The following is a 24,665-nucleotide window of genomic DNA, read 5'->3' on the forward strand; positions in this document are numbered from 1 at the left end:
TAAAACAAATTATTTTTTTTCATATTATTTTCATAAAATTACATGATCTGCCTGACTAGTTTATATTCATCTTGAGGTTGTACTTTCTACATAAATTTCTTCAGAGAACAAAGAACAGAAAATTGTATTATTAACAGGCATGATTTATTATAAAGTTTTGACAACTAAAATAAGAAATAGCTCAACAGTGTAGAAAGGAGAGTCCAGGAAACACTCAGACGTGCACGGGGCTCACTGTGTAATTGAAGTGGTAGTGTACACTGGCGAAGAGGGCAAAGGGACTTAATAAATATGTACTGACAAATTGGCTGCATACAGATGCCAAATTCAAACGCAACCAGACTCCCCACCACTCATAAATACAAACCAGATGGATTAAAGATGAAATGTAAGAGGCAAAATCTAACACTCCAGAAAGAAAATACATACTCATGGTCTTATAATCTTAGGGACTTGTGGAAGAAGGAAAAACCAAAAACTGTAAAAGAAAAAATACCTTGTTAAATTCAACTACATATGAATTTAATTTTCCATAGTATATATTATCAGTCAAAATTCAAAGACTAGCTACACACTGGCAGAATATTTTTGTTTTTAATTTTTAGCTAATTTACTATCTTTTTTTTGTTTTTGTTTTTGTTTTTGTTTTTCGAGACAGGGTTTCTCTGTGGCTTTGGAGCCTGTCCTGGAACTAGCTCTTGTAGACCAGGCTGGTCTCGAACTCACAGAGATCCACCTGCCTCTGCCTCTGGGGTGCTGGGATTAAAGGCGTGCGCCACCACCACTGCCAGGCTATCTTTTTTTTAGACTTGGTTTTAAACACATAACCTAGGTTGGCCTTGAACTAGTGATCTGCCTGCCTCAACTTCCTGAGTGCGGGGATCACACGTCTGTTCTGCCATACCTAGTAAGAAAAGTTACTCTAATTTGTAAAATTTAATTATTAGGTAAACTAAATAAAAAGCAATTCAATCAGAGAGACATAGTGATCTAAGAGGGAAAGGAGATATATGCATATAAGAAGAAATGTCCTGTGTTGCCAAGGATTTGGGAACCAATGACAGCATCACCATTTTTGTCCCCTTTGTCATCTTTGTCTTCATCCTTGTCCTCATCATCATTGGTACAGCATCTCACTACACAGCTCAGGAAGCCCAGGCTAGCCTTCTGTCTTGCTGTTCACTTATGCCATTCCCAAGTGGGTCAGTTTTCATTACTCATCTTTGTTCTTCCGTATGAATGTTTCTTTATGAAATATACCCAGAAGTAGAATTACTTGGTCACAGGTACAAACATTTTGACTTTTGTTAAATATTGTCAGTTTTATCAGGCAGCTCAGCTGGACTGAGCCCTTTGATGAGAGAGGGGCCTAGTGCATCTGGTCAGTTTCAAGGACTTCCTGGAGCTTTTGAGATGTTTATTTCCTTACTTTAAGCAGAGCCTCTCCAGTCTAGAGTGTTTCAACTCCTCTTAGACATCTTGAACCTTAAGGAACTTCCCTCAAAGATGGAAAGCTTTACCAGAGAGGAAAGTTCTACAAACACTAGTTTTTTTTTCCTATTTGAAAATGCATGCCAGATAAATTTGCCTGTGTGTATTTACTTGTGAGTGTGCCTGTGTGAAAATACACACATCAGGTTTTGATAAACGTGGGATCTGCTTACTTTTAGAAACCGAATTAACCCTGAATATCCTGCAAATGCATCTCTGTGTTTATTACACTGTTTCCCATGAGTGTGACACATACATCCCTTTATCCAGATTTTCTTATGTTTATCTCATAGGTATTTTAAGTGTTCTGCATACCATATATATACACTTATATATACACTTATGGATTCCTTTCAATGGTATCATATTTTAAGTTTTGTTTTCTACATATTAGTTTCTGGTACATAGATTGATGTACTCATCTTAGGCCTGTGACCTCTGAACTCACACCTTAGGATTGTCTATGGTGATTTGTGAATTTTGTATTTTCTTCCCTTGCCTTCTTCCCCTGACCTTTTGAATTTATATTGCGCTGAATATGCGTGCTAAGATTAGACATTTCCTCCTGTGTTCCTGACCTCAGAGTCCAACATTAAGTCATTAACAATTAAGTAATACTGTCCAGTGGTTCTCAGCCTGTGGGTTGTGACGTCTTTGGGGGTTGGATGGCCCTTTCACAGGGGTTGCCTATGACCATAAGAAAACACAGATATTTACATTATGATTCATAATAGTAGCAAAATCAGTTATGAAGTAGCAATGAAAGTAATTTCATGGTTGGGGGTCACCACAACCTGAGTAGCTGTGTTAAAGGGTCGCAGAATTATGAAGGCTGACAGCCACTGTTCTAGACTGTTTGAAGATAATCTTAGGACAGAAAATCAGAGAGGAGATTTTCCTAAACTGCCTGGCATAGTCTTGTACTCATGACTCTCGTGATTTAGCTTCCCAAGACATTAGAATTGCAGGCTCATACCACCATGTCTAGTCTTGTTCTCTGGCACAGAGAGAAAGTTCCTTTCCACTTCTATTTTCTGATATTCAAAATTATGGAAGTGTATTGAATTTAAATTCCATCAAATGCTTCTTTGCCAAGTAATATGATTTATTTTTCTTCTTTAACCAGCTAGTTTGGGAGATTTTATTGGTTTGCAAGTATTGATCTAGACTTACATTTCTAGAAGAAACCCAACTTGATTATGATATATAATTCGTATATGTGAATTCATATAATCACTTTTGCACCTATATTCATGAGGATAATTGGTAAATACAGGGATTTAAAATATTTTATTTATCTGGTATTGATAAGGAAATATTAATATTACTTATCTGCACTTATGAACTAGAATTACATTATTTCCTTCTTTTCTCTTTTTGAAAGAAATCATATAAAAATGGTGCTGATTATTCTGTAGATATTTATAGAGGGGCTGGAGAGAGAGAGCTCATAGTTCAGTGATTAAGAACACTTGTTGATCTTCCAGAGGACCTGGGTTTCCCTCCCAGGACTCACATGGTGGCTCACAACCATCTGTAACTCCAGTTCCAGAAGATCTGATACCTTCTTCTAACCTGGGGCACATTCAGGAAAAACACTCCTACACTGAAAGTAAATCTAAATAACAGAAAAATAAATGAATTCTAGAAATCAGTAAGCCCATCTAGGGCTGAACATACTCCTCTTTAGGAAGTTTTAAATTATGAATCTAATTTCCTAAATAACTATAGGGATATTCAAATTGCCTCTCTCCTACTAGAGGGATTTATGGTTGTTTACATTAAAATTGTTTATTAACAGCTATTAATTGTGCATATTTCTGGTGCTCACTGTGGTATTTTCATGTCCTTGGTTTATTCCCAAAAGGCCCAATGATAGAAGTATTCCCTCTCTGTGGACCCGTGCATTAGTATATTGAGTTTCTTCTTAGCAATACTTCCATATTGTCAATCCTGGTGTTTTGCCTAGCAAACACAGGTTTTCAGGAGCTTTTCTTTTGATCAAGTCTGTTGGCATCCTGTGTTACCAACTCCTTCAGTCCCAACCCTGGGATACACAAGGCAAGATGAAGATCCAGACAACTCACCAACACTCTGGGTCTCAGATCCCAGGACTTAACCAATCTGTCGTTTTCTCTTTGTTTTCCACAGTTATTATTTTTTTTATCATATCCAATGTTCTCCATTGAATTTAGAAGGGGATGGGGAATACAACTATGCTGTCAACCAAGAGCCAAATTCTCTACTCTCTGAAGGACTATGACATTTATATTTCCCCCGACATCCACTGCTGCTGATGTAACCATTTCTTCCTAGACACTTGTAACTACTGGTGGTCAGAACACTCAGTCCCCAAAATGTTTGCTGTGCAGTCATGAGGATCTGAGTAGGGTACCCAGAACACACTTAAGAAAGCCAGGCATAATGTTTTGTGCTTGTAATCTTGGCCCTGAGAAGACAGAGACAGGCAGATACTTGGGCTCACTGGCCAGTCAGTTTAGTTAGCCTATTGGATAAGTTCCAAATTCCAGTGAGAAACCCTGTCTCAAAAATGAAATGTATGGTACCTTATGAAAGATACTTTTGGTTTCCATAAGCACATATGCACACAGACAACTTATTGCCCATTCCTGCAAAAATACTGGCAACAAACCACTCATAATAAGAAATGAAGTATGATGCTGAAGGTTTGTGTCCAACACCTTCATGCAGAGAAATGCCAAGGGGTGCACACAGAACCACAGGCAAGACACCTCCAGTATCACAGGGCCAGTCAAAAATGTTTGAGATGTTGCTCACCGCAAAAGACCACCTCTGAGAAGATAAAGTATTGCAGCGTGGATTAAAAAGAAAAATGCACAAACAGCTCACCTTCGCTGTCACAGCATTCCAGGATGGAAGGGTCCTCTCGAATCATGGCAGTCAGAGCACTGACATCTCCATTAGACGCTGCCTGATACACCATGGTCAGGTCGACTTCCTCGGCTGAGTCACCTCCATGAATCAAACGGACACTCTGTTAGTGTACGGAGTGAATCCACTCAAAGAATAACACAGCCTAAATCGTCACCCACACAAGTGATTCACTAAGCCTCCCACCCCAGTGAATCCAGGCAGAGGCTGAGTCAGCCTGCTCACATGCTCCCTGGGCACTTCTGAGGAAAAGCAGGCCGCTGTGGGCCACTGGTGACAACACCATGGGTTGGGAAGGAGCCTTGGGATTAAGATGCCCTTTGACCTGTTATGACTCTTTAGGCAATCGGGTTTCCCAAAATTAGAGAAAGCAGAGCGGGAAGAAGGGCCTCCTCTTGCTTTCAATCTACTTTTCAAGAGCTGAGACAAGCTACGTCGTCTTCTCAATTGCTTCTTGTTTAGAGGCAGGGTCTCGTGTAGCCCAGGCTGGCCTTGGATTTTCTCTGTGGCTGAGGTTGACCTTGGATTTCTGACCCTCTAACACCCACCTCTGGGCAGTGCAGATGTGGGCTGTCACACCTGGTTTCATGCAGCTGTTGGGGATTGAAAGCATCTGCTCGCTAGGTGAGCAGTCTGTGAACTGGGCTACGTCCTAGAACCTCGGCTCACCCGCCTTTGGGAGAAGCTTTATGGTCCTCCTTTCTTCTGGAGATGCTCCGCACCTTCTCTGGTCCTGATCTTTGCTAACTGTATCTACAACCTCTTGCTGCTCATGGGAGGCACTGGCAGCCTGGGAAAGGAGAGGATGGGACTAACAGCTTCTCAATCAGCCTCTAGCTGTAGCTGCTCCTCTCAACCAGAAGCTTTTCTTATGTGGAACTGGCTCTCACTTAACCCCTTCATAACCATTGTCCTTCAGCTGTAAGCTGAGTAACTGCTCTCCACTGGTGTCCAACTATGGTGTTTAGATTTGAACCTTTTGCCTCATCTTGCGTTTTTGTCCTTTCATTAAAGTCTATTTTCCCCTCCCCTCCCCTCCCCTCCTCTCCTTTCCCCTCCCCTCCCCACATCTCCTCTCCTCTCCCCTCCCCTCCTCTCCCCTCCCCTCCTCTCCCCTCCCTTCCCCTCCTCACCTCTCCTCTCCTCTGCTCTCCCTCCCCTCCCCTCCCCTCCCCTTCCCTTCCCTCCCCTCCCCTTCCCTTCCCTTCCCTTCCCTTCCCTTCCCTTCCCTTCCCTTCTCCTTCCTTAATTCCTTCCTTCTTTCTTTCCTTCCTTCCTTCCTTTCATTTTCAAAACAGGGTTTTGTAGTGCAAATTATAATTTGGTCTTTACAATAAAAACCCCGAGACAGATAAAGGGATAAATGCTGAAAGATCAGAGAGACAGAGCAGCCAGTCACTACTTCTTACATCTACCGAATCCTCACACTGAATGGGTGATCCTGCCTTGAGGAATCCTCTGACTAAATGCTCCAATCTCCTATCTCCTCCTGCCTTATATTCCTCTCTCTGTCCAGCCATATCCCTTCCTGTCTCTACCTCTCTAGTGTTTGGATTAAAGGCATGTGACGCCCAAGTACTGGAATTAAAGGTGTGAGCCATCACCAACTGGCTCTGTTTCTCTTTTAGAATGGACCAATCTCACGTAGCCCAGGGTGGCCTTGAACTCACAGAGATCTGTCTGCCTTTGCCTCCCCGAATGCTGGGATTAAAGGTGTGTGCCACCACTGCCTGACCTCTATGTCTAACTAGTGACTTAGCTCTGAACTCTGATCTTCAGGCAAGCGTTATTTGTTAGATAACAAACAAAATATCACCACAGAGTTTCTTGGTGTAACAACCCTGACTATCGTGGAAATCACTCTGTAGAGTCAGGCTGGCCTCAAACTCAGAGATCCACCCATCTTTGCCCTTCAAGTGCTGAGATTAAAGGCATGTGCTACCACCCTCCAGTTAAGTCTGTTCATTTGCAACCACCTGAGTGCATAAATGCTATTTCTGGAAGAACTAAGGTTGTAGGAAACTGCTTTGAAAGAGGTAGGCACCTGTGCAGCTCTGAAACTTTGTGAGGAATAGGTCCAACAAATTTTTGCTAAGGGCAACAAGAGACTGGGAGTCAGGTGACCCTGGGGTGCACAGAGAAGGCTAGGAAGCAAGTTCGCTTGGGAAGACCCCTGGAGGGAGGCTGTACCAAGCCCTCAGTTGTTCTCAGGGGTATTTTCTCCAAGGGTAACTGATGTTCAGAGAAAGAATATCTCAACAGTCTTAACGTAGTGTTTTCTTCTACTGCGGACACTGGGCTCAAGTTGGCTTTTCAGTTCTTTGAACTTCAGCTGGCACAAGTACTAAAGTTTTGGTTTGGTTCCTCTGTCCCAGTATTTCTGAGAAACCATTAATGATTTTTAACCAGTTGGCCAGTTCCAGGGCAAGCTTGTTGCTGAGAACGGCTTGCTTCTGACAACACTGTTTTGTAAAGTGAGTGCGGGCTTCCTATCTCGTCCATGTTTGGTTTTGTGTTTTCGATTTTGAAGAAGGCGCCTGTGGTGTTCATTTGCATGCCAGGTGAAGGCTGTCTGGGACAAATACCACTCAAGTGTGGTCAGTTTGATGACTTTGGTACAAGCCACGCTTGTGCCAACCAGCTGTGTGGCAGTGCGGGCTAGTCACCCTTAACCAGCTTAGTTTCCTATCTATAAAGTGGAAGTGATCTTGGTGACATTGACAACCCCTCCTTTAGAGAGATGTCAGGGTGGCACTGTGTTAATATAAATTCCGTGTGCCTAGGAACAGCCTGACATTTTCTAATTTTTGCTCCATATAAACATTTTGGCTTATTTAGACAGCATTAGATGTATGAGACATATATTTAAAATGAGCTCTTGTTGATAATGGCTATCAAGGAAGCCGTGTATCACTTGCAATTCATTACAAATCTTCATATAAGTCTGGAATTTTGTTCTGATGACTCCCAGTGCCTCTGGGCATAAGATCTAGGGCCCCAACTTAAAAGATGAACCTACTTTCGGCTATACATTCAAAGATGCTGATAGTGGTACCTGGAAGGGGGAGCCTGGTTGGCACAGGGAGCCGCTAAAGGTGACAATGAAACTGTTGAGCCGTTTGTTTCTTTTTGTTTTTGGATAGGATATCGCTATGTAGTCCTTACTGGCCTGGGACTCACTCTGTAGATCAGACTGGTCTCAAATTTATGGGTGATCCTTCTCCCTCTGTCTTCCCTGTGCTGAGATCACAGGTGAAAGCTGTCGCACCAGACCCACCTGTGGGCTTTTAGAGACTGTATGTTATATAATAACATGTTCACATATTGTTCATGACTGAGTGGACAAAGTACAGAGAGGGCCTTTATCACAACGTGGAACTACACTGCTTCCTAGAATTAGGATCCCCAAAATATCTCATCAGAAGGATTTGGGTATCACATTTAATGCACAACATATCTGATTCTGTAAAATACCTACTAGGACTCATGGAAAGGTGACTGACTGACTCTGACCTTTTTGTTGTTCAATGCCCCCTGAACCTGATACAAGTTTTAACCTGAGTACTCTTGGGTGATCACCAGGGCTCTGCTTTCAGCCAAATAGCTGTTTCAGTGATCTGGGGGCGGAACTCGTGACCTGGAACGAAGCTATTAAGAATTTGCATCATTGTGGCCAAGGTGACGTATTCAGAGCTGTGACCCGGTTAGAGTTTGTGAAAAGCAAACAGACTCAAGCCTGGATGGCTGAGCGCGCTGCTCACTCTGTTTCTCCACCCACGAATCGGGAAGCTTGCAGTGAGCTTCTGGGTGGCAAGCCTGTCTAAGCAGATTGAAGATGGAACAGGGCCAAGAACGAATGAGTGAAGGAACCAGTGGAGACCTGTTGACGTCGCCTAAACACCTGCATCACCACCCCTTAGGCCCACAGTGTCACCAGAACACATACACCTGCCAATACATTATTTCTATTTGATTGTTATTTTGGCTTATTTTCTACCATCTTGTGGGCAAGCTTGACTTTTCTTTTCCGACTGTGAGAGAGTTCCAAGCAAGGACAGTCTTAGCAGAGTACACTAGCAAAGGAATCAGATTGATATTAGCTCCACAGGAATTCATGTTGAGTGCACTGGGAGGAACTCTAGCTGGTCACTGATTATAACCATACTGAAGGACGTCACAGGCTCCTTCCGTTCTTCACAGATCAGTGTCATACTGAGATCTCTAGCCTGTGGGTTAACGTGATGAGAGGAGGCTGGGAATAGTTAGAGACAGTGGATTTCATTTGTGCCTCATGAATGGCTCAAGAATATAGGCGGGTTTGCTCTGCAGACAATCCCATGAGGTCAAGACTGTGGTCTAGATAGTTTGCCTATACAATATACAATTCACCATTTGAACCACTTCTAACTGTACAGTTCTGTGGCCTTGAGGTATTCAAAGTATTGCACAACCGCTACGACCAACCTCTCCAAGCCCATTTGTTTTCCAAAAACTCTGTACCCATTAAAGAGTAACCCCCATGTCTCCTACCCAGTCCCCAGAAAGCACTAATCCACTTTCTGTGTCCGTGAATGTGACTCTAGGGTTTTTTTTTATAGGTGTGGAATCAATAGGATTTGCCTCTTTGTGATTGGATCATTTCACTGAGCAGAATGTCTGCGAGACCCATTCATGAAGGAGCATGGATCCCATTTTCCTTTCTTTTGAATGCTGAGTGATATTTTTTCCTATACATGAACGAATATACTGTATTTCTCTACTGATCTCTTGATGGACACTTGGTTTTCCTTTGTCTTTCTCTTGGCTTCCGTGAGTAACGCGGCAGTGAACGGTGTGCACAAACTGCTTTGACATTCTCCTTTCAGCTCCAAAGCAGAGCTGCTGGATCACGTGCTTATACTTTTTCTTCTGTTCAGTTTTTAAGAATCCACCTGTCTGTGTTGCTTAGTTTTGTGTCAACTTGACCCAAGCTAGAGTCATTTGGGAAGAGCGACTCTCAATTGAGAAAATGCCTGTCATTCCTGTACAGGTGGTCCTGCACTGTATAAGAAAGCAGGCTGAGGAAGCCTTGGGGACCAAGCAGGAAGCCGTGTTCCTCGATGGTCTCCTTTTCGGCTCTTGTCTTCCAGTTCCTGCCCTGATTTCCCTCAGTGACAGGTTGTTGGGCTGTGACCTGAGAGTTGTAGGATAGAATAAACGCTTTCCTCAAGTTGCCTTTGGCTATGGTATTTTATCACAGCAATAGAAGCCCCCTACTAAGACAATGTTTCTCAAGGCAGCCTTATCATTTTATATCTCCATATCTGCCCACAGGTTCTCATTCCCCACAGCTCATTGCTCTTATGTATTGTGTGTGAAAGTGCATTATTTTTTATAATAGTCATCCTTTGGAGTATGAAGTGGTATTTAGTTGTGGTTTTGAATTATATTTCCCTAATGTAATGTTGAACATCTTTTACAGGCGTCATTGACTGTCCCTCTGTTTTTGAAGGAATTTTGGAGGAATAATTATTAATATCCTTTACTCACTTTACTCACTGATGTTTTGTGGAGCTATATGAAGAACCCTATTATTGATATTAACTTCCGTATGAGATGCTTGATTCACAAACACCTTGTATTCTGTGGGTTTCCTGTCTGCACTGTTAATAGTATCTTGCAATCCAATTTGTCTGTTTCATTTTTTTGATGCCTGTACATTTGACATAATGTCCCAAAAAGCAATGCCAAATCCATTGCTAGATGTTCTTTCTTTAGGCCTTTTTCTAAGAGTTTTATGATTCTAGGTACTATGATTGGGTCTTTGATATGCTGTAAAGTAAGAATCTAAGATCTTTCCTTCCTGTACTATCTAGTTTCTCAAGCATTATATTTTGAAGACCATTACTGAGTGATCTTAGCACCTTTCTTAAAAATTAGCTAACTGTAGATGGATGGAATCATTTCTGAACTCTCGGTTTGATTCCATTGATCTATATGACTACAACCTTCATGCCGGTACCACAGTTTTTGATTATTGCAGCTTTATAATAACTTCTAAAATCAGGAAAGGTGAGGCCTCCCTCTAATTTTGTTTCTTTTCTGTAAAACTGTCTGAAATGTCTGGGAGTCCATTGAGATCCCACATAAATTTTTAGAATGAACTTTCCCATTTCTGTAAAAATGTTATTGAGTTTCGACAGAGATCATACGGAATCCACAAACTTCTTTGGGGAGCAGTGACATCTTAATATGAGTTTCTAATTCAGGAAGCACAATGTCTTTTCATTTATTGGCAACTTCTTTAATTTACTTCAGCAACTCATTGTGGTTTTGGGTATGCACATCATTTGCCTTTTAGGTTAAGTTTGCCCCTAAGTACTTTATTCTTTTGTTACCATTGTGAATAGCATTGCTTTCAAAGGGATTTTCTGCAAACATTTTGACAATGAAATTGTTGTGTGCCTCCTAAGCAGTGAGAAGGAACAGTGAATGAGTGACAGGAGAGGGTATCTGGGTTATTGGAGCGCGACAGAAATGTTCCAGGTCGCATCCAGAGGTAACAAGCAGCCTGTTACTGAAGATGGGCAGTCTTGGCCAGAAGACCATTTAGGAAGAGTGCTTAGAAGGAATCCAGAGTGAAACACAGAGAAAGGGGAAGGGAAGATCACAAGCTGACTAAAATGAGCTTCAGAGTTGTTTAGTGTAGGATATGATATGCAGCTAGTGATTATGAACTGGGAGGCACTTCCCTAGAGGCTGTGTAGAAGGCCTTGGAAACCATGGTGAGAGTAGATCCCTAGGCCTAACCCTGCAGCTGACACAAAGCATTTCTGCAGAAATGAGCAAGATGCTGCAGAAATAACAGTTATGAAGGAAGGACTGATGGATTCCTTTGGAATCTAAAGTAGGGGTAAGGGTTTTATTTTTAACAAAAGGTCACAAACCCACTTAACATCTTCTAGTAACTCTATATAATTAGACAACATACATCCCTTTCTTTTCTCTATGTATCTTTCTATGTATGTATGTATGTATCTGCCTATCTTTTATCATCTACCTGTTTAGCATCATGAATTCATCATATGTCTATTTTCCTTCCAGGGAGCAAGGTTTGAATGCTTCTTGCCTCTCTGTATGAAGCCTAAACTGACAGACTTATGCATAGATTGTGCAGAGTGAGTCTAGATATTAGTGTTTTACTACTAAAAGGGTAGACAGAGCTTTGTACAATGATCGCTGCTAACGCTTTGGATAGAATGTGCTTCTCCAAAATATCTGTGTATTAGGGGATTGGTATCCAGTGAGTGGTGCTATTTCGGCAGGTTCTGAGATCATTAGGAGGGTCTAGGTTGAGGAATTCATGTTGGAGGTGGGCCCTTGGGGATCTCTTTTTCCTAGCCCCTTGGGATTCTTTATGAAGCGTCCTTATTGCTGTGATGTGACTGTCTTGCTTCACCATGCCTTCCAGTTCACAATGGACTGAACCCTCTGCTACAGACTCAAAGTGAATCTTTCCTCCTTTAAGTTGCTTTTGAGGGCTTGGTCAGAACTACACAAAGACTTCAGTAATGCAACACAAATATAACACAAAAGGGAAGGTCATAGCTGTGCAAACACTTCAGTCATTCAACAAGTAAGGGAAGGTTATAGCTATGCAAACACTTCAATAATACATCATGTAAGGAAACAATTCCTGGATGATTCGAAATCCTAAAAACCAAAGAACTGTATTTTTAAAAATTCTGACCTTCTAATACTAGAGAACATATAGGGATTCTTGATATTTCTTGATAGTCAAAAATATTTCTTGATTTACACACAGATAGAAAAGATTGGCAAAGGATAAAGCCACCTGGTAAGTTATGCCTGAGGCCATGATTGATTTCTGGGGTTTGTTCAAAGGGAACTTTGGTTTACTCAGCAAGTGACTAACACCAACATAGTTATTGTAGAAAGAAAATAAAAGTAAAAATTGTAATAATCAAGGAAAACAAAATGGTGCTGAAGCAATATTGGTGTTGTCTGTGAACTATTTCCAGTCTGCCGCAAGATGAGACGCGCGACACTGTGTGCTTGCACACTCCATGGCGGCTTCACAGTGCACACACTGTGTGCTTACACACTCCACAGAGGCTTCACAGTACACACACTGTGTGCTTACACACTACACAGAGGCTTCACAGTGCACACACTGTGTGCTTACACACTACACAGCAGCTTCACAGTGCACACCTGTGTGCTTACACACTACACAGCGGCTTCACAGTGCACACCTGTGTGCTTACACACTACACAGCAGCTTCACAGTGCACACCTGTGTGCTTACACACTACACAGCGGCTTCACAGTGCACACCTGTGTGCTTACACACTCCACAGAGGCTTCACAGTGCACACCTGTGTGCTTACACACACCACAGAGGCTTCACAGTGCACACCTGTGTGCTTACACACTCCACAGAGGCTTCACAGTGCACACACTGTGTGCTTACACACTCCATGGCGGCTTCACAGTGCACACACTGTGTGCTTACACACTACACAGAGGCTTCACAGTGCACACACTGTGTGCTTACACACTCCACAGAGGCTTCACAGTACACACACTGTGTGCTTACACACTACACAGAGGCTTCACAGTGCACACACTGTGTGCTTACACACTACACAGCAGCTTCACAGTGCACACCTGTGTGCTTACACACTACACAGCGGCTTCACAGTGCACACCTGTGTGCTTACACACTACACAGCAGCTTCACAGTGCACACCTGTGTGCTTACACACTACACAGCAGCTTCACAGTGCACACCTGTGTGCTTACACATTCCACGGCAGCTTCACAGTGCACACCTGTGTGCTTACACACTCCACGGCGGCTTCACAGTGCACACCTGTGTGCTTACACACTGCACAGAGGCTTCACAGTGCACACCTGTGTGCTTACACACTCCACGGCGGCTTCACAGTGCACACCTGTGTGCTTACACAGTACACAGAGGCTTCACAGTGCACACCTGTGTGCTTACACAGTACACAGAGGCTTCACAGTGCACACACTGTGTGCTTACACACTACACAGAGGCTTCACAGTACACACACTGTGTGCTTACACACTACACATCAGCTTCACAGTGCACACCTGTGTGCTTACACACTACACAGCAGCTTCACAGTGCACACACTGTGTGCTTACACACTACACAGAGGCTTCACAGTGCACACCTGTGTGCTTACACACTCCACGGCGGCTTCACAGTGCACACCTGTGTGCTTACACAGTACACAGAGGCTTCACAGTGCACACCTGTGTGCTTACACACTACACAGAGGCTTCACGGTGCACACACTGTGTGCTTACACAGTACACAGAGGCTTCACAGTGCACACACTGTGTGCTTACACAGTACACAGAGGCTTCACAGTGCACACACTGTGTGCTTACACACTGCACAGAGGCTTCACTGTGCACACACTGTGTGCTTACACAGTACACAGAGGCTTTATAGTGTAATTTCTGACTGCTGAATCTAATAAATATGAGCTTACAGAGAATGCTGACCTTTATAAAAACTCTGGTAGATAAAACAAAACAGACAACTATTTTAAATGATTAATTTTTATCTAAAAAATAGGATAGGCAAATATTTTTGATATTATCTTTTGTTTCCTTTCACTTCCTTTCCTTCTGGTTCCTTTCCTTTCCTTCAAGATAGGTTTTCTTTGTGTAACAGCCCAGGCTATCCTGGAACTCACTCTGTAGACCAAATTTGTAGATCTGGCTTCTTTCCTTATTTTCATGGCCACCTTACTGGGTTTTGGTTATATTAGAAATTGTTGATTTAATCCCGGGGGCCTAGATCTAACTCTAGGACTTCAGATATACAGCTCACTCTTAACAAAGTCGTGAGTGCTCCGAGCTCCTCAGATCTTACATACATGCAGCTTCCATCTCTACAGTTGTACTGATGGCTGTGCCCTCTGGTCACTGTGGTGTTCTTAGGGAAAGCCATCAATTGTACTATTTACTGAGTCCATTTCATTGAAACTGCTTCGAGGTCAGGCTAACACCTTTGCTATTTAAGCCGTGACCCTTTAGTAGAATGGCCATGCCAAGATAAAGGTCATTTCAGTTTTCAGAGTCTAAACCAGCTGGTTTGAGATACTTCTTTTAGTTTGTTCCATTCTGAGGGTCCCTGGGTGACTGAAGTCCCCACTGAATCACGCTGGCTTCGGAATTCATTCTGAGCATCTACAGAGGGATCCGCAGATGACCTCAGGTTATTCTTTCGGGTAGGACTGACTGCCTTGGGAGAATTTAAGTATATTCAGTCATCTAAGCACTCTGCGTCTACAATAGACAGCAAAGGTCTGGTCACAAAGGTGTAGGGTCTCTGTCTTTTAAAACAACTCGATCCAGAGGGAAGACAAATGTCTCAGTGGTGACTGAGACATCCTTGGGCTGTTATGACAGGGCAGTACAATCATGTAAAGGTGTGTGTCCCCCCAGGGTACCCCAATTCAGATCCCTCTCTCTCTCCACGTAGTTATCCCGGGTCCTGTGGGACAGTAGAGAAATCACTTCCTTGGGGCAAGGAAGTTAGGTCCTTGTAACAGGCTTTCACAACACCTTAATGGCTTCATGTGACAACATTGCCATCTGCTGGTGAGGAAGAGTTTTTATGGTCCCTGCCTGGCTTTGAGTCTGGAGAATGCCACTACTGTTGAATACAGTTCAGCACCAGTTTGGAGCACTCTGACATACAGGAAAAAGGAAAGATGCCTCTCTAAAAGACACCCCCCCTTTTTATTATTTTGGGGTATTTATTTGTTGATTAGTTAAATGATTACTTAATTTTTAAAAGGGAGCCTTGCTTATTATGTAACTTTGGCTGGTTGAGAACTCACTGTGAAAACTCACTCTGAATGCACAGCAACCCTCCTGCCTCTTCCTTCTGAGTGCTGGAACTACAGGACATTTCACCATGCCAAGGGTGGTGATGCTTTGGTTTTTCCTTTGAGACAGGATCTTGATAAATTGCCCAGGTTTGTCTTGAACTCACTGGCTTTGAATTTCTGGGGATCCTCCAGCCTCAGTCTTCGTTGTGCTGAGATTACATACACACACTGCCATTCCCAGCTTAGGGAACATCTGAAGCAGGCCTTGTCAGTAATCTAATTCTTAAAAAAATGTGTTTTTAAAATTATAGAATCTTTAAAATGGGATAATTGTATTTATTGATCAATTTCGGGTTCATTTTCCAAGTGCAAATGAATTTCTCACTCCTTGAATTCTTGCAGGGCTCTTGATGTTAATATACTATATTAGTTCTTCATTAATTGGGCAAGTATAAATTTTACATTCATTTTTACAAAGGATTGTGTTAGCCTGGCTAGCTTTGGAAACTAAAAATAGGTGAGCATAATATCAACTCTCCTTTCGCTACTCTGAAACAACTATGTGAGGAAGAGTCATACAAACTACAAAAATGCAACTCAATTTTCAACAAAAATAAGACTATAACTTCAAAACTCTCTGTCAAAAGAGACAAAGAGAGTCCACAAGGGTATACCAGATGAAAAGAAAAGAAGGCAATGTGATAACTGAACAGAATGTCTGTGACTCTTGCCTGGATTCTTTATTGAAGTTGGGGTAGTGGTATAAAAGATATTATTGGATCAGTAGACAACACTGGGATGCAGACAGTAGATTAAATACACACACACACCACACACACACACAGAGCAAATAATAAAATGGGCTAAAATATTACATCATGTAAGCCTGGGTGGAAACTATTCAAATATTCTATATATAACGTTAGGTCTTCTCTTCCCATAAATTGGAAATTGTTTTCAGGAGCTGGGGAGATGGCAGAGTGAGCAGAAGTTCTTGCTGTGCGACTGTAAGGACCGGAGTTTGAGCCCCAGAACTCATGTAAAAAGTCAAGTGTGTGTGTGTGTGTGTGCGTGCGTGTGTGTGCGTGCGTGTGTGTGTGTGCGTGCGTGTGTGTGTGTGCGTGCGTGTGTGTGTGCGCGTGTGTGTGTGCGTGCGTGTGTGTGTGTGCGTGCGTGTGTGTGTGCGTGCGTGCGTGTGTGTGTGTGTGCGTGTGTGTGTGCGTGTGTGTGTGCGTGCGTGTGTGTGTGTGCGTGTGTGTGTGTGTGCGTGCGTGTGTGTGCGTGTGTGTGTGCGTGCGTGTGTGTGTGTGTGTGCGTGTGTGTGTGTGTGTGTGCGTGTGTGTGTGTGTGCGTGTGTGTGTGTGTGTGCGTGTGTGTGTGTGTGTCCGTGCGTGTGTGTGTGTGCGTGTGTGTGTGCGTGCGTGTGTGTGTGTGTGTGTGTGCGTGCGTGTGTGCGTGTGTGTGTGCGTGCGTGTGTGTGTGTGTGTGCGTGCGTGTGTGTGTGTGCGTGTGTGTGTGTGCGTGCGTGTACGTGTGTGTGTTTGGGGGGCAGATACCAGAGAATTGCTGTGGCTTACTGGCCACCCAGCCTAGCCAAAATGGTGAGTGTTGGCTTCACCAAGAGTGCCTGTCTCAAGGGAAATCGGCATATAGAGATAGAGCAGGACACTTTTTTCTGGCCTCCTTATGTATCCATGTGTGCGTATATTACTACCCAGTCACAAGAAATTGTTTTTAAATAGCTAAAAACTGAGTAGACCCTAGCCTGTCACATGTATATACTGTCCCGAGGGCACACTTAGAAGTGGAAGGGTTTCTTGCACAGAATGCAGTGACTTCTTCCCCAATATAAGCAATGACCCAAAACAAGTTTTCAACGACCAAATGCTAGCCACAATTTTCACAAACAGAAACAAATGGAGGACACTTACTGAGCACACGCGCCTATCAGCAGAGGGTTAATCGTGGGGTGACTGGAAAATCTGAGATGCTGATTGTTCATGACACAGTGGAATCAGCAGACACTGCACCGAAAGCCCCACAGACTTTCGGAGAATTTCGAGCAGAGTCAGCGTGTGACAACCACTGGAAGGAGTCTTTCTGTGAGACGGTGTAGGCTAGCCTAACCACATGCCACTTTTCCCACTTACCCTAGCCTCCCTGCACTCAGATCTTTGCCTTCTCACCTTGGCCCATATCTTGTGGGTGGGTAAGACGTTGGTTACATCAAAATAACAGCTAGAAATATAGTGGTTTTCTTCTCTTTTAGGTGGTAAAGTGATGGCCCCACGTGGGGAACTCCACAGGCATCTCTGAGGTAACCCACAGAGATGCTCTGTCCTGCCGTGCTGTGGGGTCGATGAACAAAGATGGCCAACTCTCAGTGTGGCCATCCAGTTCAGCTCTGCCCGAGTTGAGGCTTAGACTCCTGAAATGGATCTGTTGAAGCTGTGAGAAGTGATACAGTTGATACCAGAGATGTGGCTACCCAAGCAGGGGCTTCTTCGGTCCCTGGATACCCAGACTCCTAATAACAGAGCTGTCTGTGGTGGAGAATGCTGCCAATGACCTCACTCCTCTAGTGCCCAGCACTCAATCATGCCTCCTCAAGGTGTGACCGGTGGTTGTTTGGCAAGTATCTGTCTGTCGCATGCTCCCTTCTGTTCGTCCTGGGAAGGGTGAAGGGAAGGACTGCTCAGGTCACTGGAGGTGGGATCTTCTGAGGGACTAACAGATACAAGCTTCGGCTGTCTCTGGAGTGAACTAGACTCTCCTAACCTGTCTCAAGAGCTGATCAATGGGAAAGAAGGGGGCAGAACAGAGAAGAAGCGGGACCAGCCTTGGTCTTGAATGGCCCAGAACTTTGGCAAAGAGATTCTTCTATCTCTCTTTCCCTCTGTTCTTTGTTAAGCCAGAGAAGGACAACCCTGAGCATCAGCTCAAGAGCAGCAGAGACCCCGATTCTAAGCCTGTGGGTGGCCATTTGCTGTGCGCCCTCCTTTAACAGAACAGCTGATCAGAACACCAACCTCGACTTCAGTCTTTCCGCCTGAAACTGTCAACCAAACCCAAATGACCCTCCTCTTCCCGGCCCCCTTCTCCTGCTCTCCCTTGCCCTCTTCCTCAGATCCTTTCAACTTTGCTTGTTCTTCCCTTGGAGGCATCTATCTGGCTGTGGCCCCGCGATTTAACTTTTGCTTTTTCAGCAAGATGCAAGCCTCTTTGCTTAGCGTTACCACTGCAGATGAGAAGTTGAGTTTTACCATCAGCACATCTGTGTGTTGATCTGAAAAACTGTGGGATTAACAGCTTGATTGTAAATGAAGTGGGTCATCGATTTATTTTGTTGTTGTTGATGATACCTTCATTTCCCTGTTAAGTTTTATAGATTCCCAGTAAGACAACATACGGTGGCCAAAAGAGCAGGAATTTGAAGAGAAATAGACTTTGGCTGTGGTCCCAGCTTTTCTGCTCTACTGGTGGTAATGGTGGGTTAGGTCACGAGCTTTCTGAATTCTGCTGGTAAAAGAAAGAGGCTGATAGTAGAATTCCATGAGTTGATTTAGGTGTAGTCCTTAGCGCAGGAGGTTGGGTGCTCAGTAGACATCAGCTCTCCACCATGTTATCCACACACAATGCCTGTGCAGAGTCGGCACCGAAGAGATGTTCCTCTCACCTCTTACATGCTAGCTTTCCATATACCATAAATAGGAATGGATTTTTATCAAAAACCATGCCATGTTATGACTTTACCTTAGGTCCTGGTTAAATTTTCTAGCATTGGGCCGAGCGCTGTAACCAAAAGCAACCCGAGGAAGGGTTTATGTCCTCTTACAGCTTAGAGTCCATCGTGAAGGGAATTCCGAGCAGGCACTCAAGGCAACTTTGAGATGGGAGCTGAAGCAGAGGCCATGGAGAAAGACCACCCAGGGCCGCCTGCCCAGGGATAGCACTGCCCACAGTGGACCGGGCCTTCCCACAGCAACCACTAGTCAGGAAATTAGCTTCACAGACTTACTATAAGCCAATCTGATGGAGGTATTTTCTCAATTGAGGCTCCCTTTTATCTGATGACCCCAGCTTGTGTCAGGTTGACAAAACACTACCATGCACATCTGCTTTCTGAGAGTTCTCATTTCATGTAGCTCTAGAGATGTTCATGTCCTAACTGCTGGAACCTATGGTTATTGCTTTATGTGGTGTGCACACACACATGCACAAGCCCATGTAGACACACACACACCTGCCTTAGATGTGAAACACTGGGGTTAAGTCACAGATTATGAGGCATTTCTCCTGCATTGTCTGGAGCAGACAGAGTTTGAGACTCGTACCATGGACTGCACACATGGAGGAGATATGTACACATAGCCTGGTAGACAGAGATGAAGGCAGAGGTGGAAGTAATGAGATCATGACAGCCCAAAACTGGAATAGGCAAGGGAAGACACTTCACTGAAAGTTCTAGAAGGATCGTGCTCCTGACATCTCAGTTTCATACGGGTCTTCTAGAACTGTGAGAGGAAATGTCTGTTGTTGTAAGCGTCTGTGGATGGTGTTTCATTATAGTAGATCAAGGATACTAGCTAACTGTACCACCCTGAGCAGAAGACCAGCCATTCCTCTCATCCTTGCAACAATGTTTCTACAAAGGGCTGAGGCTATGAGGAGCCTGAAGTCCCGAGGTAGCCGCACACATTCCATCCTGCCTCATCAGATCCATTTCCCAACAGAACTGTAGTAGGACCTGGCCTCCTCACTGTGACCAACACCGGGCTGACGAGGACAAAGGAGGCCGTGGAGAGTGGCTATGCCTCCTGTTTTCTCTCTGAGGGTGGGGATTCCTTCAGGTACAGTACTTGTACAGAGGTGAAAATGTAGATTTCCCCTCAGTTATACAGCTAGTCGACTCAAGCGAGCAGGAACCTCCGTGTTCTGTAGTAAATCATTTTACTACGTTCCTCTCTTGTATGTGGGTCTGGAGAGGGCAGGCAGCCAGGAGAAACACGTGGGATCACAGCTGTTGCTATGGTGAGAGCAGAAAGCACAAGACACAGGAGCAGGGAGTCTGGCAGAAATCAGGCTTTCTCCCTCTAAAGTTAACATGGCAAGCTAGAGTCTGGGCCAGTCATAACCTGGCCCTGAAGCCCACAGAGACCTTGTAGATAGGCAAAACCATGTAACTCACACGGGAGAGGAGACTGAAGCCAAAGGAGGACCATCAGCTCAGGAGGCTATGGGGACTTGAGACAAGACTTTGTGGATAAATAGAGTCATAGAGATTTATCTCCTTAGATCCCTGCATGTGGCTCCCCATTCTCTGCACAGCCATGAGCTGAGTTCTGGTCTGTGCTTACCTCCAGCCATTGCTAGGCTGGAGAGCTTGGTGAACTGGAAGCTTACAATTGCTTTGTCGCCTGCATAAGAGAGCACCCAGGTCTGGGTCCTCTCGTTAGTAACTGGCAGATTGTGACTTTTGCAAGAGCTACCCTGAGCTGCTCTGTCCTCACTTATCCCCCCTAAAAGGTTGGGGGGGCGGAGGGATGAACATCCTGGGGGTGGGGACCAACCCATAGCCATACCCATTTTATTGAAAACTCCACAGGTGGGGCCCAGGCATCACCATTTTCAATGCTTCCCAACCCACCAGACTGTTTCTTGTCCAGCCAAGTTCAAGGCCGGGTGGACCGTGTAATATCCATTGTAGGACATTATCCTCCGATCGTTATCGCTGCCGTTTTTATCAGAGCAGCTGTGATTCCTTGCAGGAGACCCTCTAAATGAAACCTGCTGACTGTGAACATTCCTTCGGGAAGAAGGGTTGGAGAAGATCAGTGGAGTCTTGCCTTAGATTCTGCCTACTCCCTCCCACACATCCTAGCCATTTGTATGTGAATTTAACCCAACTGCACATGGCCCTGGGAGGTGGTAGAATAAACAGACCAACCGTAGATGGTTCAGTAAGAGGGGGACTCCATCTACTGTAGATAGTTTAGTAAGAGGGGGACTCCATCTACCGTAGATGGTTCAGTAAGAGGGGGACTCCATCTACCGTAGATGGTTCAGTAAGAGGGGGACTCCATCTACCGTAGATGGTTCAGTAAGAGGGGGACTCCATCTACCGTAGATGGTTCAGTAAGAGGGGGACTCCATCTACTGTAGATAGTTTAGTAAGAGGGGGATTCCATCTATTCAGTAATAGGGAAGTTATCATTCATGTTGGGGTGAGATCTTTTTTTTTTTGGTGTTATGGCAGCTTGGGGGTCACAAGAAACTCCTCATCTTTGCCCTATAAGCAAGCCCAATAAATTCACTGGTTCTCCCAGTCCTTGGTGGTCTATAATAAAAAGGTAGACATTTGTCTACATGTCCCTAGAGAAAGTTTCCAAAGCATATTTAAGTTTCTCCCAGAAGAAATGTCTCTGTCCACATACGCATGTGAACCTGGGACTGTTGATTTCAATTCTCTAGTTGTTAGGATCCGTTGTAAACCCTTCCCTAAAGTTCCACACTCAGCCCATTTTTTTTTTAAATTTGTAAGTCCCCTGAAGAATTACACCATTCCTGGAGGTACTGCAATCCCAGGTCTCTGCATAAACTGCACAGAGCAAGCTCCCATGTTCCCTCCCTGCCATATCAGGTATTAAGATGAAGTGCTCACGCTCAACGTTCTGGTCATGTTACCGCCATTTGCTAATGATACAATACTGAAATCTACTCAGGTTTTAAAACTTCTTAGGCTCTTCCATGCGTTTAATGTAGAGGAAGGGTTAGTGGGGGGATAGAAATACACGGGCATCTTTTCTGTTCATTGTCTCTCAGAACTTACTCTGAGTGACCCCCTGCCGTTCTGGACGAAGGTGCAATGCAATCTAGGCAGTCACCCAGCAACCACCGAGCACCCTGACTGAGGATGGGCACCTTTAAACTAGACGTCAAGAGGAGATCAGGTGGCACTGAACCCAGCAAGAGCCGCAGCAGCCGTGATTTGAAAATCACTGCATCTTGGCAATCTGGCAACTGCTTCTTTAAGCATCAGTTTGGATTTTTGTAATGACCCTGCTACATAAACATCATTTTCCTGCTGAGGAAATGAAGGCCCAAGTAAAATGCCAAGATTGCAAATCTCAACTGATTTGCCATTCAGAGCTGTGACTGTAGACATCTCTGTGTCCATCAGGTACTAATTTCAGAGAGAAGGGAGATGCACAGAGATAGCAGGGAAAGGGTTAATATTATGGGAGGACTCGGGTAGAGGAATTGCAGAGAATTAAAGATGTTGCATTAGGTATGACCTGAGCTCGCTCCCGAGAGAGAGAACCACGCTGGAACAGATGAATTCATTCTGGAGGGCTTGGTCTTCTGCAGTCAGTCCCTGCTCCCTCAAAATCGTCCCCATAAGCCCATTGTGCTTCTCTGTGGTTCCGTGGCTCAGCAACACTGTTTTCTGGCCATCAGCAGAACACAAGGTACAGGGAGGGGAAAAAGGGGGTGGTAGGGGAAACTAGTGGAAGCCTCTTCTCTCCAGTGCCTATCTCCAGACTCAAAGTGAATCAGGATGTTCTCTCTCTCTCTCTCTCTCTCTCTCTCTCTCTCTCTCTCTCTCTCTCTCTCTCCTCTCTCTTTCAGATTCTATCCACTAAATGCCTCAGAAATCTAAGTTATTATTTGAGAACCCCACTGAGCAAACATCGCTCACTTGTGAAGCCAGATGTAGAACTATGGGAGGTAACACTGGCCGGAAGCAGCGACATTTGGGAAAAAGAAAGAAGACATGGATTTTCCTAATGAGGCTTCCCCCAGCCACCATTTCATGCCGTAGCTGAAAGAAAGAGACCATCAGAGGACCTTGGGTTGCTGAAGAAACTCAGTGAAAAGAGTGAATCAGATGCCAGCCAGATATTTCATTAAAAGGTTCTAGAAATGTCTGTTAACATGTAAAGAGTGAAAACTCCTCCCACCATCCTGTGTAATTACACAGATGTCAAATACATACGTGGGGGCACACAACATATACAAAATCACATATACAGACTGAAGGGCTGTATGTCTGGTGATGATAAGGTGAATGAATCCCACAGCCTACTCCTCCTGTGGAAGATGACCTCCTTTATTCAAATGAAGGGTAAGAAAAAAACATACTCTATCGTTGCAATTAAATAATATGCTGTTAAGTCAAGGCACAGTCTTGATTGAGCTACTGTGTCAGCATGCCCTGTCTGTGGGTCGTGTCTCTCCTGGAGGGGAATCTGCAGTGGCTCGTGAGGACTGTAGTGATAAAAGATGGGGTTTACAGACTGAAAGAGGCATGGGATATATTCTGATATCACTTTCTCTAATACACTTTAAGACATGGCATCAAGAAGGCAATCTCTAAATTAGCTGCTATGCCTTAAACCCAGAGGCTAGGAATACGTCAGCAAGACAGAAAGCCCATACACTTGTTTTTGTCTCTCTTAAAAGCTTATCAAGTTAGAGGAGCATTCTTAACAGGTTCGTATACACACACACACACACACACACACACACACACCCCTTTCCTTACAACAACAGAGGAAATCCCTCTGTTATACTCAGCATTGAAGGACGTAGTAAAGCATCGTTCTACCTTTTTGCTGATCGAACACAGCCGAGGGGCTGAAATCCATGGTAGCCTGTCTCATCGTTTACCATAAGAATGACAAAAACCATCCAGGGCTCTGGAGAAGAGAAAGCACCAGCTCACACACTGCAGGCAACACGCCAGTCGGCTTCAGCATTGTTGGCCGAGGCTCCTGTTGGAGAATTAAGTGAGCATTAGATCTGCAGGTTGCCTTCAAGGTCAGCGTTGAAGAGAGGTAAAATAGTCCTCTTCTAAAAACTGTGGGGGAGGAAGAGTTACTCTCTGAGCCCCATCACCATCTATACTCATGTGTGAGTATTACACACCCCTCCCCCAAAACAGATAGACAGAACAGTCCAAATCCTAAAATGAAACAGTCTTCGTGGGGGTGCGTACCTTGGATCGTGGCCAGGGAAATGCTGCAGGTCTTAGAGCTTCAGCGGCCGGAAGGTTGCTTTAAACCAATAGAAACCTCAATGAGTGAAGTGAGGAGCCAGACGGAGCATGTGCAGAGCTGCTAGCACAGAACTGCGTTTGGGCTGTCTGTTCTTGGCGGAGTGAGAACTGCATTTGGGTCACGTGAGAAGAGAGAGGGGCCATCTCAATGGAATAGGATGTAAATATTGGAGCAGGAGGCTGCAGGGCACGTGCCCTGCTGAGCAATTACGCATGGGCTCTGTTTTTCTTCAGGTTCCCTGCAGTGGTCTCCTCCTGACAGGGAGGCTTGCGGGAGGGGAGTGGTATTTGCTTGTCAAGGCTCAAGTGTCTGCGCTGGCTAA

The 24,665-nt window shown here is 44.4% G+C and overlaps 1 protein-coding gene across 2 annotated transcripts in view; it reads right to left on the reverse strand.

Annotated features, from left to right (window-relative positions):
* The window catches only part of Ankrd55 (ankyrin repeat domain 55), an 89,722-nt gene extending 65,264 nt beyond the window's left edge, over positions 1–24,458 (reverse strand). Inside the window, exons 1-3 of one of the 2 annotated variants that reach the window (XM_075976064.1) lie at positions 24,283–24,458; positions 23,893–24,058; positions 4,363–4,485 (exon numbers count right to left, since the gene is read on the reverse strand). In XM_075976064.1, the coding sequence (XP_075832179.1) occupies positions 4,363–4,485; positions 23,893–23,947 (178 nt within the window). In that variant the 5' untranslated portion in view covers positions 23,948–24,058; positions 24,283–24,458. The remainder of the gene's footprint in view (positions 1–4,362; positions 4,486–23,892; positions 24,059–24,282) is intronic. The other variant, XM_075976063.1, reaches the window with a different exon arrangement.
* Between the last annotated feature and the right edge of the window lie 207 nt (positions 24,459–24,665).

This window comes from Microtus pennsylvanicus, chromosome 6, assembly GCF_037038515.1.
Source record: "Microtus pennsylvanicus isolate mMicPen1 chromosome 6, mMicPen1.hap1, whole genome shotgun sequence".
Classification (NCBI taxonomy): Eukaryota; Metazoa; Chordata; class Mammalia; order Rodentia; family Cricetidae; genus Microtus; species Microtus pennsylvanicus.